Source organism: Nycticebus coucang, chromosome 24 (genome assembly GCF_027406575.1).
Source record: "Nycticebus coucang isolate mNycCou1 chromosome 24, mNycCou1.pri, whole genome shotgun sequence".
In the NCBI taxonomy this organism is placed as follows: Eukaryota; Metazoa; Chordata; class Mammalia; order Primates; family Lorisidae; genus Nycticebus; species Nycticebus coucang.
Genome location: NC_069803.1, coordinates 3252695 through 3270018, shown reverse-complemented (window position 1 = coordinate 3270018; position 17324 = coordinate 3252695). Strand labels below are relative to the sequence as shown.

The following is a 17324-nucleotide window of genomic DNA, read 5'->3' as shown; positions in this document are numbered from 1 at the left end:
TTTCTTAAGCTTATAACTGTCCCTGTGTGATAAAATTTCATTAATCAAAATTCAAATAACAACTTAGATCTTCACTTTACTTCTTTGAAGGAAAGGAGAAGGGAAGAGAGGAGGGGGAAGGGAAGGAAACTGGTGAGGGAGAGACTGAATTTTCAGGCAATGGTCTTCTTCAGTGCCATCAATGACACTTCCTATAGCTCTACCTTTGCTCAAAATGGATAATCTTTTACCCCAAGCTATTATACGATGCTAAATAATCAAATATGAAATTTTGCTTAGCATGATTTGGTAAAAAAATAAAATGAACTAAAGTTCTTAAATTATATCTAAGCATTTTAATTCTTGGATGTTAACAGTTAACTGAAGGTTTACATGATATGGATAGTCAGGCATAGCAGATATCCAACAAAGACAGAGTTGGTTTAGAATCTCATTGCAGTGTGACTACTAGAAACATCACTACAATGAATTTTCCCGCAGATTCTAATTAAACAAAAAGCAGACATGAAAAATAGACTGCTTCATCCTACTATTTTTCAAGGGTGAGTTTGTGAACTTAATTGTCAGACCTCATATAACAACAGCTCTGATGGCCATTCCAGAAAAGGAGTTTCAAAACTGCTTTGAAGGGTAGACTAGGTACTTGCATTGGTGCACAGCTTCCCAGGGGGAGTACTTTGAAGGTGACCATAGTGATATTCAGCAATGAGATATGTAGCACTTTTTCTAAGATGAGTTTGCAAACTTAATTGTCCAACTTCGTATATACATGTATATAAATTTTTTTTTTTTTTTTTTGTAGAGACAGAGTCTCACTTTATGGCCCTCGGTAGAGTGCCATGGCCTCCCACAGCTCACAGCAACCTCCAACTTCTGGGCTTAAGCGATTCTCTTGCCTCAGCCTCCCGAGTAGCTGGGACTACGGGTGCCCGCCACAACACCTGGCTATTTTTTGGTTGCAGTTTGGCCGGGGCCGGGTTTGAACCCGTCACCCTCGGTATATGGGGCCGGCACCTTACCAACTGAGCCACAGGCGCCGCCCGTATATACACTTTTTTAAAAATAAGAGACAGGATCAAAAAAAAAAAAGAGACAGGATCATTCTGTCACCCAGGCTGGAGTGCAGTGTTATCATCATAGCTCACTGTAACCTTGCACTCCTGGATTCAGGTCTCCTGCCTCAGCCTCCTGAGTAGCTGCATCTATAGGTATTTGCTACCATGCCCAGCTAAATATTGTTATTTTTTGTAGAGACAAGGTACAGCTATGCTGCTGGGATTACAGACATAAGTCACCTCACCCAGCCTTGAAATATATTTGAAACTAGCTTATCAATAAAGGCAAAAAGTACAGCCTAATAAATAAAATCGAATAATGTCCTATGGGCTGGATTCTCTACAGCAGCAATCTCCAAGCTTTTTGGCACCAGGGACTGGTTCACAGAAGATAATTTTTTCCAAAGATTATAGGGGGATCTGACAGGAGGTGGCACTCAGGCAGCGATGCCAGCAGTGGGCAGCAGCTGTGCCTGCAGATAGAGATCTGCTCTCTGGCCTCTGCTCACCTCCTGCTGTGCAGTCCAGTTCCTAACAGGCCATGAATCAGTACAGGTCCATGACTCACAGGTTGGAGACCACAGCTCTACTACAAAAGCAAGGCAGGCCAGCAAGGCAGTTCTCAGGAACTAATGAGCTAAAACCAAATTTTATGCATTTGGGGGATTCTCAAGCACCACAGTGCTTTGCCTGTGTTTTAACCAAGGGTCTTGGTACGAAATGCCACAGTATATGTATCTGGAATGCAGAAAGGTAATTTCTCTCCTACCTTTTATTCATCTTCTCAATAAACAGTCAATAAGGTAATATGTGAGCTAGGTTTTATGGTGGATATTTAATGCCACAAGAAACTAAAAGGCATTTCAGAAATCATTTAATTCCAAAGTCTCCATTTTACAGATGCAGAACTAACACACCAGAATAGCTAAATGTCCCTAATTACTCTTTATCTCATTGCCTTGTTTTATTTTCTTTATAGCATTTAACCCCATCTGAACTTACATACACATGTATATGTATACATACATATTTTATGGCTCCACTCACTAGAATATAAACACCCTGAGAGCAAGCACCTTTACTGTTAATTAATTTACTGTTAATTAATTGCTTCAATTCTTAGAAAAGAGTATAGTGCATTACTATAATCCATCAATGTTTGTTAAATCAATAAATGAGTAAAGTACAGAAAAATAAGAAAACATGGTGAAATGTTACATTAGGACTTGTGAGATTCTAGAACCACTGTGCTCAGTACTCCAGAAAAAGATATTTGAGAGTTTTATGAAGTAATAGAACCCAGCTACCAAGGAAAAGATGAATTGGTAAGAAATAAACATTTCTTTGAAAAGAAGATAACAAATTAACTTATTCAGGCATACCAGATATAAAAACAGATAACTGTCATAAAAATAAATACATTATTAATTTCTTCCCAAATCAATGTCTAGAAAACATCTGCAATTCATTTTATGAATTTTTCATTTAAAGCCTGAATTGATGGGGTGGCGCCTGTGGCTCAAAGGGATAGGGTGCCGGACCCATATACTGGAGGTGGCAGGTTCAAACCCAGCCCCAGTCAAAAACTGCAAAAAAATTAAAAGACAAAAATAAAGTCTGAATTGATTTGTTACCTGTTGACTATTATTATTTTTGCTAAGCAAATTCACACAGAAACATTAGATATTAAAAAATTCAATATGGCTTTTATAAAAACTCCACTTGAAGTTTTAATCAATATATATAAATATAACTCTGATTTTAACAAAAAGAGTTCTATTATTTCAGGTTATTTTATAATAAACCAATCAGTAATGAGTGTTAAATCTAGCTCTACTGGCAAAATAATGAAAAAAAATCAATATAATTAACCATCTTTTCTTTGCCTTTCCTGTTCATCTTCAAAAACCAGACAAATAAAAATAATTGAGGCTATTAGGACAAAGAAACATAAGAAACAAGATTCTTAGTGTCACAGAGTCTCACTTTGTCACCCTCAGTGGAGTGCCATAGTGTCTGAGCTCACAGCAAACTCCAACTCTTGGGCTCAAGTGATTCTCTTGCCTCAGCCTCCCAAGTAGCTGGGACTATAGGCGCCCACCACATATTGGCTATTTTTAGAGACGGGGTCTCTCTCTGGCTCAGGCTGGTCTCCAACTCCTGAGCTTAAGCAATCCACCCACTTTAGCCTCCCAGAGTGCTGGCATTACAGGCATGAGCCACTGGGCCTGGCCCTTCTTAGTGTCACACATTTTAAAAATATTTCTTCACTCTAATGATGTCTATTCATTTATTTAACAAATATTTACTCATCATGTATTATAATAGTCCAAGCATCTTGTTAGTGATTAGAACAAAAAAGTTACCAGAAATATTCATATTTGAAGAGAGAAAAACTGAGAAAGAGCTCCTGGAATTCCAGTAAATGTGAAAAGAGTACAAGATTTTTCGAAAAGATGTTTCAACTTACAGTTTGTTCCTCTGGTTCTAATTTGGGGATTTTGTGTGACTTGCGCTCTTCAGATCTCGATGAGTCATGCTTGTTGCTTTTTTTCCTCTTCTCTTTTCTACTTTCATGCTTTGACTTTGTGTGCTCACTTGCCTGTACTTCATTTAAAAGGTCTCCACAAAGGGAAGACTCAAACAATTCCCTGCCATTCTGGATAGTTTTGGTTATTTTTAGTTTAATTTCAGGTGAGCCAGTCTTCTTTGGAATCACAGTTTGTGGTACCGAAGGAGGAGGTGGTGGCTGTGGAGGGGAAGGTTTTTCCAGAATTTCATGTGGTCTTGTGTTTGGAATTTCTGAATGGTAATAGTCAGTGGGGCTAAAGTTTCTAACTGCACCGAAGCCATTGGCTGACCCATTAGGATACTGATTATATGACTGGTATTTGGTTTGTGTTTCGTATATGCTGATTGACGGTGGATAGCCGTTTGTGAGTGGAGGAAGATCTTCTGTTGTAGATGGGTACTGAAAGCCTTGCTGCAAGGTAGCTTCATATGGTATCTGGCCACCATCTTCAGCAATGTCACTGTTGTTATCAAAGGCATCCTCCTGGCGGATGTTGGCGGAGTCAATGAGTTGAGGTGGTTGCTGAATTGTGTTTCCCATGATCCCTTGCATGAAAGAGAAAGAGAAATCCATTGTTCTGCTCCAGCATCCTTAACTTTCCCTTTCTCTCATCGGGCCTAAAATGATAACAGAGGAGATTAAAGGGTGTTAATATCTTCATGGACTAGAGCAGTGGTTCTCAACCTGTGGGTTGTGACCCACAGGAACTGTATTAAGGGCCACAGCATTAGGAAGGTTGAGAACCACTGGACTAGTGGCTAATCTAGATGAAGGATTAAACTAAAATGTTGTGAACTAAATTTTCATATACAGATATGTATAGACATTAAATTTTTCTAAAACAGACAGCCAATATAATTCCAATCCAGGGCAAATACTTTTTATTTTAAGGGACTAGCTGTTTGAAACTCTTCATTACTTTCACAGCAACTGTAACAACAAAAATTTATCCTCTTTGCAAACAGGCAAAAGATTTTGACATTCCTTTCTGTTTCCCAAGTTATATAGAAAAGTCTCAGGTTAAAACTGGTTTTTGCAAAATAAGCAGTGACCTGGTACATATAAATTAGTTTATTTTTCTTTTTATTGTAGAGACAGGATCTCACTATTTTGTTCAGGCTGGTCTTAAACTCCTGGCCTCCAGCCATCTCTTACCTAGGCCTCCCAAAGTGCTGGTATTACAGGTTTGAGCCACCACATCAGGTTGTAAGAATTTCCTTCAAAATCATTCATGTTTTGTCTAGTGGTTCTTTTTATTATTATAAAAATAAAAAATATTTAAAATACAAAAGTGAAAAACCCATCTTCCCTGGGGTCCATCATTCCCACTTTTCTATGCTATAAACAAACCACCATAAACACTTCAGTGAGTACTGTTCTATATTTCTCTAATTATTGACATAAAATTTTAAAATAGGGCTTCTATGACTTACTTAACAGTATATCCTAGATAACATTTCTCTATCAGCATGTATAGATCATTTTCATACATATTCATTCTTCAAATGGTTGCCTAGTAAACAAATGTGATGCATTTAACCATTTATGTACTGATAATTAGTTACAATTATTTGATATCATAAACAGGTTTACAAAAAAATCCTTGAAACTGTATTTGTATGCATACATGTATTTCTACGGGAAAGATTTGAAATTTTGATAGATACTGAAAATTGTTCTTCAGGCTGTACTATATCAATTTACACTCATAACAGTAATGTGCGGGAGGTGCCTGTGGCTCAAGGAGTAGGGCGCCAGCCCTATATACCAGGGGTGGTGGGTTCAAAAAAACTGCAAAAGATAAAATAAAATAACAGTAATGTGCGAAGATACCTGATTCTCTATGCTCTTGCCAGCTAGATCTCTAGACAGGTGTCTTTAAAAGTATAGTAGAAGGCTTGGCACCTGTAGCTCAGCAGCTGGGGCGCCAGCCACATACATCAGGGCTGGTGGTTTGAACCCGGCCCAGGCCTGCCAAACAACAATTACAAGTATAACAACAACAAAAAACTAGCCAGGCATTGTGGCTGGTACCTGTAATCCCGGCTACTTGGGAGGCTTAGGCAAGAGAATCGCTTAAGCCCAAGAGTTTGAGGTTGCTGTGAGCTGTAATAACACAGCACTCTACAGAGGGTGACATAGTGAGACTCTGCCTCAAAAAAAAAGGAAAAAAAAAAGTATAGCAGAAGCATCTGAGGTACTTTTACAAAAGGCATGTGTCAGGGTCTATCTCCTGATAATTCTGATTCAGTAAGTCTGGGATGGAACAGAGCATGAGTATTTTTTTTTTTTTTTTGCAGTTTTTGGCCAGGGCCGTGTTAGAACCACCTAGAGCATGAGTATTTTAAGGCCACATTCCAGCTGACTCTGATGCATACTCTTGGTTGGATCGCTGCATTATAATCTTTGCATTATAACCACTGTGTTATATACTCTTACAATTACTGCACCAGCTCTAGAAGGTGTCTAAAGATGCCTACATTATGTAATATTGTTATAACGTAGATGTACATCTGTTAGGAAATGCTGCAAGACTACCCTGCTTTGTCATAAGGTTTGACAAATGTACATCTCAAAATAGAGGATTAATGGACAGTCCATATATTATCATGATAATCCCATAAATATTTCTTGTACAAAGCTCTCAGCCAGGGAGGACAAACAGGTTTTCAAGACTGTCAACTCTGATGAATTCATTGTAGCTGCCCAGGACACTATGAAGAGGATTCTGAGGCTACATACCAGATCAACTCTATTACTAATAATTCGTTGTTGATTATAGAATTATTAATAATACACTAATTAATAATATTTACCATCTTGCTTCCAGTAGAATTTACCATTATAATAAAGCAAGTAACCCACACAGCAAAGGAAAGAGAGAAACAAAAGCTAACAATACACTTTTCAAGGAGTATCCAATTATATAGTAGCTGTTTATTCTGTTAAGCAAATGGAAATGATTTTAGAAGTTCTAAAACTGCAAACAAATAATTAAGACAGCACACAAGAAATGGAACCGCCCATACTGCTCTACACTGGGGAGCATAAAGTGTCTTCTCTGGGTCAGGCTTTTATACAGTGCGTGTATTTCATTTAACTGTCATAACAACTCTGCAAGACAGGCATTGTGATTTCTGGTTCATAGGTAAAAGAAACTGAGCTGCATGGGGGTTAGATGGACTATTTAAACTACCAAGCAAAGGGGCAGAGCTGGAATTTGGATCTTCGCCCATGTACTACTTTTGTTTGCCTTAGCTATCAGTTCTGAGAGGAGGATTATTTTGTTCATGTATTTTATTCTTGTACTTTATTCTATAATAGTTATTCTAAAATAACTATTCTAACTACCATTAATACATATAGTACTTTTTTTTTTGGTAGGGACAGAATCTCACTTTATCGCCCTTGGTACAGTGCCGTGGCATCACACTGCTCACAGCAACCTCCAACTCCTGGGCTTAGGAAACTATTGCCTCAGCCTCCTGAGTAGCTGGGACTACAGGCGCCCGCCACAATGCCCGGCTATTTTTCTTTTCTTTTCTTTTTTTTTTTTGATTGTTGCAGTTTGGCCAGGGCTGGGGCCGAGTTCAAGCCTGCCACCTCGGTATATGGGGCCGGCGCCCTACTCACTGAGCCACAGGTGCTGCCCAATACATATAATACTTTGTATGTGCCAGACACCATTTTTTTTTTTTTTTTTGAAATAGAGTCTCACTCTGTCGCCCTGGGTAGCTCACAGCAACCTCAAACTCCTGGGCTCAAGCTATCTATCCTCTTGCCTCAGCCTCTCCAGGAGCTGGGAGTATAGTATGCGCCCAGCTAGTTTTTCTACCTTTAGTACAGATGGGCTCTTGCTCTTGCTCAGGCTGGTCTCCAACTTCTGAGCTCAAGCAATCCACTTTCCTCCACCTTTCATAGAGTGCTAGCATCGCAGTTGTGAGCCACTGTGCCTGGCCACCAAGCACCATTCTAAGTGTTTTACAGACAGCACTATATTTAATCCTACCAAAACCTTCAGGCAGACCCTATCTTCCTTTACAGATGGGGAATAGAGGCCTAGAGAAGTTGATTGACTTGCTCAGGTGTACATTGCTAGCTATTAGTTGACAGCTAGAATTCAATCAAAGCAGTCTAATTCCAGAGTATGTGCACCTAATCACTATACCGTACTTACTGATAAAGCTGATAAATATTAGAAATCATTTCTTTATATATAGAATTTAAACATTACTATAATCGAACCTTTGGCAAAAAATATATATAGCTCACAGCAAAAGACACAAGAAGGAAATATTTTAAAATTCTTTTAACACACATGAAGAAACTACACAGGTAGAATTTAGAAGTTGTCATTCATACTTCCAACTTGAAGGCAAGTTAGATACTGACATGTAACAAGATGCAATCTGTGTTTCTGGTTGTTGTTAACTGTCATACACAAGATCAGCTTCCAGATTAGTCTCACAAATTACAGTCTATGCTCAGTGTCTGCAGGGTTTTTGATGCATATGTATTCAGAGACTGAGATTTCTGATGCTTTTGATTTAGTTCCAAATATAAGTTTTTAAGAAATTTGATATTTTCCCTTTTCTCTCTAGCTTATATTTAGTTCCAAATGTAAGTTTTTAAGAAATTTGGTATTTTCCCTCTCCTCTCTAGCCCGAGCTCCAAATATTTCATTTATATATATGTTAAAAATATATATATAAAATATGTATGTATAAAAAAAAAATATATATATATATTTTTTGAGACAGAGTCTCACTATGTCACCCTTGGTAAGGTGCAGTGGCATCACAGCTCACAGCAACTTCTAACTCTTGGGCTTAAGCGATTTTCTTTCTTTTTTTTTTTTTTTGCAGTTTTTGGCTGGGGCTAGGTTTGAACCCACCACCTCCAGCATATGGGGCGGGCGCTGCCCTTTAGCGAGTTTCTTGCCTCAGCCTCCAGAATAGCTGGGACTACAGGAGCCCGCCACAACACCCGGCTATTTTTTGGTTGTAGTTGTCATTGTTGTTTAGCAGACCCGGGCCGGGCTCAAACCTACCAGCTTTTGGAGGAAGTGGCCAGCGTCCTACTCACTGAGCTACAGGCGCCAAGCCTATTTCATTTTAATTTTAACTAAGAAAAGAAGTAACATTATCATCTTACCATTATTTAAGAGTTTGCAATCAGAGTGTTTTCATACACATTGTTATTTGACCCTCAAAACAACTCTGTAAGGCTGAGAGGGCAGGTGTGTGTTAGTTTCATTTTTTAGATAACTAAACTAAACACTTGAGATGTTGACTTTCCTAAGACCACAAAGCCAATTACTGATTAAGCTTGAAAAAGAATCAATCTTCTGGTTTCTAATCTTGTGTTCGTTTTTATAATATCCTCTGCCAGAGGATAAACTAAGGACACTTTCCATAAACTTAGAAGTCATTCAAAACAGAATGCACGTCGTTTCCCTAACTCATCTTCTCTTTCAGACTATTCCACTTTTGTCATTGCTTCCACTATTTTTCCAGCTTCCTAAACTAGAAGCCTCAGGCAAATAGGAGATTGAGTCTTCCCTTTTTGTTAAGCCATAAACCTAGTCATTGAGCAAATCTTATAGTTCTCTGCAATCAGTCTGATTTGTTCTTGATTGTTAAGCTAATGTTAAGTGCCAGACCAGGTCCTTACCATATCCTCACTATGATATCCTGCACTATGATTACTCATTTTCTAGATATTTCTTGCCTCTAACTTCTTCTTGTACAGCAGTTAGATGATGCCTCCCAAAACCAAACTAAGATAAATTGCTTCCCACACTAAGGAAATCTAAAACTCCACATTATACCAAATCCCCTCCCCATGCCTTTCAAGGTTTTCCGTAAGCTGACTTTTTCCTACCAACCCAAACTGTAAGTGCATGAATGAACTTTCTGAGCATCCACTGGGCCAAATATTTTATAAACTATGGCCTCACTCATATGTTACATTTGTTTAATCCTATGAAACAAATTATTATTCCCATTTTACAGATGAGAAAGGATGGGGCTCAAAAAGATCAAGTGACTCTCCCTTTGACTCTCCCTTAGTCATATAGGCAATATAAGTTGGGGAAAAAATGGTGAAACTCAGATCTTCTAAATCCAATTTAGTGCTCTTGGCATAGCAGCTGCCTTACAACCTGCAAACTATCCAGACTTCCCACTTTTCTCCAATATGTTCCATACCCAATAATCCAAATGCCTATTTGATAGCTCCTTTCATATCCTTTTTTTTTTTTTGAGACAGAGCCTCAAGCTGTTGCCCTGGGTACAGTGCCATGGCATCACAGCTCACAGCAACCTCCAACTCCTGGGCTCAAGCAATTCTCCTGCCTCCACCTCCCAAGTAGCTGGGACTACAGGCATCCACACAATGCCCGGCAATTTTTTGGTTGCAGCCATCATTATTTGGCAGGCCTGGATTCGAACCCGTCAGCTCAGGTATATATGGTTTGTGCCTTAGCTTCTTGAGCCATAGGTGCCGAGCCACTCCTTTCATATCTTAAAATAACTAATAACAAGCTCTTAGTTTTTATTCTACTTAAATATGTCCTTTCCCCATTCTTTCCCATCCAAAAATAAATAAATGAATAAATAAAACCTCCATCTATCAGCTGTCTAAGCCAGACCTGAAAATCAAGATACAACTCTCCACCTCACTCTCATTCTTATGCACTCGGCTGGCATTATTTGAGTTTTCTCTCTCACACTTGTCTACTTCAATCCATCTTTTTTGTTCCTCACCCTAGTCCAAGCTGTGATGAAACCCTACCTAGGCTATTCCAGTTGCTTTCCCAGTCTGCATGCTTCTCCAGCCCCTGTAAACTCTACTTCTTCATATAACATTCGGTTACCTTTTTAAAACAAATCCAATCATGCAGCTGTTCCCCCCCTGGAAATCTTCAACAACACAGCAAGGAAAATAAACTACTATTATGCTTAATGTTGACACAGATGACCCTCACAAATGTTGTTCTGAGTGAAAGACACAATGATTCCACTTACACAGTGTACAATGCAATTTCATTTATACAGGTTCAAAACTACAATAAAGGCAAAATAAAATCTATGGTAATAGCTGTTAGAATACTAGTTGCATGGTGAGGGAGCTATATTCACTGGAGGGAGTCAGGAGGGAGATTTCTCAGGTGCTGGTTATATTCAATTTATTGCTAGATGTCAGTTACATGGTTTACTAAAATAAAAACCAAAAACAAAACCCTCGGTGCCTTCCCACTGCACTCAAATAAAATCCAAACTACTTATTATGCCCAACAAATTCCTGAACAGTCAGGCCTTGGCTTACTTTCCTCAAATCATCTCTGCCCTGCACTCACTGCTCTGCAGGCACACAGGCTTCATTTCAGTTTCTCTGAAGTGCCAAGTTCATAACATGTGCTGCTCCAACTCCCTAAAAAGCTCCCAATGCCTTGGAGAGGCCTTCTGGGGTCCCCTGCTCACTCTCCTTACTAAGCCTACTTTTCCTCCTTTATAGCACTTACTACGATGTAGGTTATGTAAGAATGTAGTTGTCTTATTGTCTTTCTCCCTCACTTGACGGAATCCTCTATGAAATCAGAAGCCGTGTCCAGTCAGTATGGGGTACTCAATATTGTTCAGTTAAAAAATAACAGAAAGTAGTTCTGCTCAGGGCCCGTAGCACAGTGGTTATGGCACCAGCCACCCACATCAGGGTGGCAGGTTAGAGCCTGGCCCGGGCAAGCTAAACAATGGTGACAACTGTAACAAAAAATAGCCCAGTATTGTGGCAGGCGCCTGTAGTCCTAGCTACTTGGGAGGTTGAAGCAAGAGAATCGCTTAAGCCCAAGAGTTGGAGGTTGCTGTGAGCTGTGATGCCACAGCACCCTACCCAGGGTTACAGAGTGAAACTCTGTCTCAAAAACAAACAAACAAAAAATGACGGTAAGACCCCCTGCCCTCAAATGGCTTATAATTAGTATTCCTCCATTTATCTGGCAAATTTCTGGATATACTTTCAATGTAACTTTACTCACCCACTAGTCCCTTGTTTTGTAAAAATGTATCATGCCCCTTGTAAACAAACAAACAAAAAAATTAAAATGACATTGATACCCAGAGTTATGTGGTCAATTACTTTTGGACAAAAGTGCCCAATTAATTCACTGGGAAAGGATAGTAATTTCAATGCGTGGGTTAGAACAATGGACTGGACATCTGTTGTTCATTATTTATATTATACATAAAAATAACTAAAACTAGTTCATAAACCTAAATGCCAATATCTAAACTATAACTAAACTATACTATAAAATCTAAATTATAAATAGCTAAACTATACTATAAAATCTAAACTATAAACAAAAGTAACTAAAATTAGTTCATATACCAAAATGCCAAAATCTAAACTATAAACTATAAAACTTTTAGAATAAGATACAGAGAAAATATACAATCGTGTTAGGCAAAGATTTCTTTTTTTCTCTCTTTTTTCTTTTTGAGACAGTTTCATTATGTTGCCCTTGGTAGAGTGCCGTGGCATCATAGCTCACAGCAACCTCAAACTCTTGGGCTCAAGTGATTGTCTTGCCTCAGTCTCCCGAGTAGCTGGGACTACTGGCACCCACCACAACTCCTGGCTATTTTTTAGAGATGGCAGTCTCACTCTGGTTCAGGCTGGTCTCGAACCTGTGAGCTCAGGCAATTCACCTGCCTTGGCCTCCTAGAGTGCTGAGCTGTACCTGGCCAGGCAAAGATTTCTAAAACAGGACACAAAAAACACAAAAACCCCCACAAAGATTGATAAAATGGACTCCAAAACAGTTAAGAAGGCTGGAAGCAGTGACTCACACCTGTAATCTTAGCACTTTGGGAGGCTGAGGTAGGAGGATGGCTTGGGGCCAGGCAGTGGTTGTAGACCAGTCTGAGCAACAAAGTGAGACCCCATCTCTACCAAAAAAAAAAGAAAGAAAAATTATCCAGGCATGGTGGTGTGTGCTGTTGTCCCAGCTACTTGGGAGGCTAAGGTAGGAGGATCACATGAGCCTAAGAGTTTGAGGCTGCAGTGAGCTAAGATGATGCTGGGGCACTCCAGCCTGAGCAACAGAGGAAGACTCTGTCAAAAAAAAAAAAAAGTTAGGAAAGCAGGCAAGGAGAATATACTTGCAAAACACATACTTAAAAGGGCTTAGATAGAGGGCAGAGCAAGATGGTGGCCAAATAACAGCTTCCTTGCAAGCAGGCATGGCGAGACTGGGGAGAGAAGACTTCAGGCATCTCTGGCTTGGAGGCTCTGTCCAGAAACATCCCTTTGGGGATGCAGGAAGACAGTGAGAGACTTCTGGATCCCAGGAGGAGGACACAAGCAGTGGTTTGTTCGGTCTGTGGCCATGGCTGCCATAGCTGTAACTACAACAGCAGCGAGATTGCAAACAGGAAAGGCCTTTCCTGTGGGTTGTTTTTTATGGACTTGAGTATTCGGTTGAACTACCTTGGGAGAACTTGGGCAAGAGTGTGGATGACTTTAAGCATTGTCTAGGGCCCTGGACTGAGCTGCCCCGCTGGAAAGGAGCTAATATTGTTCGGCTGTGGGCCTCCAGCAGCCATTGTGGGAGAACTGCCCCTGTACGCAAGCCCTCTGGGTCACAGAGCTAGGCTGGGGTTAAGAGACCTTGGGCGAGTGCTCATATGACTGAGCAAGCCAAAGGCCAGGATTGAGATGCTGGGGAAGAGCAGAGCATTCAGGGTTTAGCAGTACAAAGGTTGCTTTGCAACCTTGGCCATCAGGGGCATAGAGTGAGACTAGTTTTGGCGCACTGGATAAGCAGGCAGCTACTTCAGGAAACATCCCAGCAACAAGTGCTTTCCTGGGAAAGCTTCTGCTTAGCCAAGGTTAACAGTTTAAAGTATCTTTTAAGCGGGCTGAGAAGAGATTTAGGCTCTCAACCTGGCAGGGTTTGAGAAATCAGCAGAGCCTCCAGTCTCCATCTCATACAGCTGTATCAGCATTTTGATTAACACCTCATACCCCAGAAGATCACCTGTTGCCCAGACACCAGACAATATTCAGAAAGATATGTATACTAATTTGGTTTGGTTTTTATTTTTTTAATTTCAACATTTTCCCTCTAGATTTTTTTCTTCTTTTTTTTTCATTTTTCTAGTTTAAATGTAATTGTCCATTGTTGCCTTATTTAATAATAAGAGCTTCATTTTTGTTAGTGTTCCTTCCCTTATTATTTGGTTTTCCCCCCAATTTTATCATATAAGGTTTTCTGTTTGTTTGTTTTGGTTTTATTTTTAGTATTTTTGTCTTCCCTCTCTATTTGGTGGAGGTGTGGTGCTGTGTCTGAACCTGCTGACAAAGAGCTGCTAACCTCAAGGGAACCACCCAACCCAGCACCCCCAGAGATTGGCGATTCTTTTTTTTTTTTTTTTGGTTTTTGGCTGAGGCTAGGTTTGAACCCACCACCTCCAGCATATGGGACCGGCACCCTACTCCTTGAGCCACAGGCACCGCCGAAATTGGCAATTCTTAAGGGTGGGTCAAAGTACCCTACTGTACACTTTTATTACTCCTGTCTTCCTCTTTCTGTGCCTCACTTCTTTTCATCAATATTCCCTTTTATTCACCTTCTCTTCTTTCTCTTTCTCTTTTTTTTTTTTTTGCAGTTTTTGGCTGGGGCCGGGTTTGAACCCACCACCTCTGGTATATGGAGCCGGCGCCCTACTCTTTTGAGCCACAGGCACCACCTTCTTTTTTCTTTTTAATCTTTTTTCCCTTGCTCTTAAATCTTCTCATCCTTTTGGTCCTGTACCTAAAGGACTCATCAAAATCTTAGGCCAGAGGTATGGTAACTTAAAGAGTAAGAGGAAGTGAAAGGAAAATTAGGGCAAGGAAACAGATAAAAGAAAACTCTCATGAGGAAGAATCAGCAGAAAAATCCTGGCAACATGAATAACTAGTCCAGAGCGACCTCCCCAAGGGACCATAAGGTAGCTACTGCAGAGGATTCCACCTATAAAGAAATGTTAGGAATGACAGAAAGGGAATTTAGAATACACATGATGAAAACAATGAAGGAAACAATGAAGGAAACTGCTGATAAAATAGAAAGTCACCAAAAGGAAATCCAAAAACAGAAACAAATAAGAGGATGAATGATATGAAGAATATAGAAAGGATATAGCAGAGCTGAAGGAACTGAAGTAGTCAATTAGGGAACTTAAAGATGTAATAGAAAGTATCAACAAGAGAGTAGACCATGCAGAAGAAAGCATCTGAGAGATAGAGGACAAAGCTCTTGAGGTAACCCAAATAGTTGAAGAGGCAAAAAAGAACAGAGAGAAAGCAGAACGTTCACTGACAGAATTATGGGATGTTATGAAACGTTCAAACATACAAGTGATAGGTATCTCATAAGGAAAAGAAGAATGCCCGAGGGGAATGGAAGCCATACTAGAGAATATTATAAATGAAAATTTCCCAAATATCACCAAAGATTCTGACACACGCCTTTCCGAGGAATATCGGACCCCAGGTAACCTCAACTCTAACAGAGCTTCTCCAAGACACATTGTGATGAACCTGTCCAAAGTCAAGACAAAAGAAAAGATTCTGCAAGCTGCCAGAAGTAAGCGCCAGTTGACCTACAGGGGCAAATCCATCAGAGTGACTGCAGACTTCTCTAATGAAACTTTTCAAACCAGAAGACAATGGTCATCTACCTTTAATCTACTTAAAGAACAATTTCCAGGCCAGAATTCTATATCCTGCTAAGCTTTAAAATTGACAGAGAAATCAAATCATTTACTGATACGCATACACTGAGGAAATTTGCTACAACAAAACCAGCTCTACAGGAAATAATTCAACCTGTTCTACGCCCTGAGTATCACAATGGATCAACAGCAAACTAAGCACTCAGAAATTAAAGGACAGAACCTAACTTCCACACTGATGCAATGGACTTTCACAAAACAAGATGAATAGAACTCTACCACACTAATCAATTATCTCAATAAATGTTAATGGATTTGAATTCCCCACTGAAGAGGCATAGATTGGCTGACTGGATTAAAAACACAAGCCATCCATTTGCTGTTTGCAGGAAACACGCCTCACATCAAAAGACGAATTAAAACTCAGAGTTAAGGGTTGGATGACAATTTTTCAGGCAAACGGAATTCAGAAGAAAAGAGGGGTTGCAATCTTATTTTCAGATACATGTGGATTTAAAGCAACTAAAGTCAAAAGACACAAAGATGGTCACTTCATAGTCGTCAAGGGAAAAATACAACAAGAAGACATTTCAATTGTAAATATTTATGCACCCAACTCAAATGCTCCTAGATTCTTGAAACAGACCTTAATTAGTCTGAACAATATGATATCCTATAACATAATAACAGAGGACTTTAACACTCCTCTTACAGAGCTGTACAGATCCTCTAAACAGAAATTAAACAAAGGCTCAGCACCCGTAGCACAGTGGTTATGGCACCAGCCACATATACTGAAGCTGGCGGGTTCGAACTTGGCCCGGGCCAGCTAACCAACAATGACAACTGCAACAAAAAACAGCTGGGCATTTTTGGCAGGCACCTGTAGTCCCAGCTACTTGGGAGGCTGAGGCAAGAAAATCGCTTGAAACCAAGACTTTGAGGTTGCTGTGAAATGTGATGCCACAGCACTCCACCCAGGGTAACAAAGTGAGACTCTGTCTCAAAAAAAAAAAAAAAGAAAGAAAAGAAAAGAAATTAAACAAAGATATAAGGGACTTAAAGGAGACCATAGAATAACCGCACTTGATAGATGTATATAGAACACTCCCTCCCAAAGATAAAGAATATATATTCTTCTCATCGGCCCATCGAACATTCTCCAAAATTGATTATATCCTAGGACACAAAACAAACCTCAACAGAATCAAAAGAATTAAAATTTTACCTTGTATCTTCTCAGACCACAAGGCAGTAAAGGTGGAATTCAACTCCAAAAAATGTTCACCTGGCTTGGCACCTGTAGCACAGCGGCTAGGGCACCAGCCACATAGACTGGAACTGGCGGGTTTGAATCCAGCCTGGGCCTGCCAAACAGCAATGACAACTACAACCAAAAAACAGTCAGGCGCTGTGGGGTTGCCTGTAGTCCCAGCTACTTGGGAGGCTGAGGCAAGAAAATTGCATAAGTCCAAGAGTTTGAGGTTGCTGTGAGCTAAGATGCTACAGCACTCTAGCCAGGGCAACAGCCTGAGACTGTCTCAAAACAAAAACAAAAACATTCAACCCCACACAAAGTCATGGAAATTAAATAACCTTATGTTGAATGACAGCTGGGTGCAGGAAGAGAAAATCATTAACTTCCTTGAGCCTAACAACAATGAAGACACAAGCTACCAAAACCTGTGGGATATAGCAAAAGCTGTCCTGAGAGGAAAATTTATCGCTTTTGATGCCTACATTCAAAAAAGAGAAGGAGAGAGCATCAACAAACTCACAAGTCATCTTATGGAATTGAAAAAAGAAGAACAATCTAAGCCTAAACCCAGCAGAAAAAGAGAAATATCCAAAATTAAGTCAGAGATTAATGAAATTGAAAACAAAAGAATCATTCAGAAAGTTAATAAAACAATTTAAAAAAAAAATAAAGTAGATAAACTTTTGACTAGACTAACTAGGAATAGAAAAGTAAAA

At 39.7% G+C, this 17324-nt stretch overlaps 1 protein-coding gene across 5 annotated transcripts in view; it reads right to left on the bottom strand.

Annotated features, from left to right (window-relative positions):
* The window catches only part of NSD3 (nuclear receptor binding SET domain protein 3), a 140859-nt gene that overhangs the window by 88005 nt on the left and 35530 nt on the right, over positions 1 to 17324 (bottom strand). For all 5 annotated transcript variants that reach the window (XM_053578507.1, XM_053578508.1, XM_053578509.1 and 2 more), the window contains one exon: positions 3526 to 4244. In XM_053578507.1, the coding sequence (XP_053434482.1) occupies positions 3526 to 4200 (675 nt within the window). In that variant the 5' untranslated portion in view covers positions 4201 to 4244. The remainder of the gene's footprint in view (positions 1 to 3525; positions 4245 to 17324) is intronic.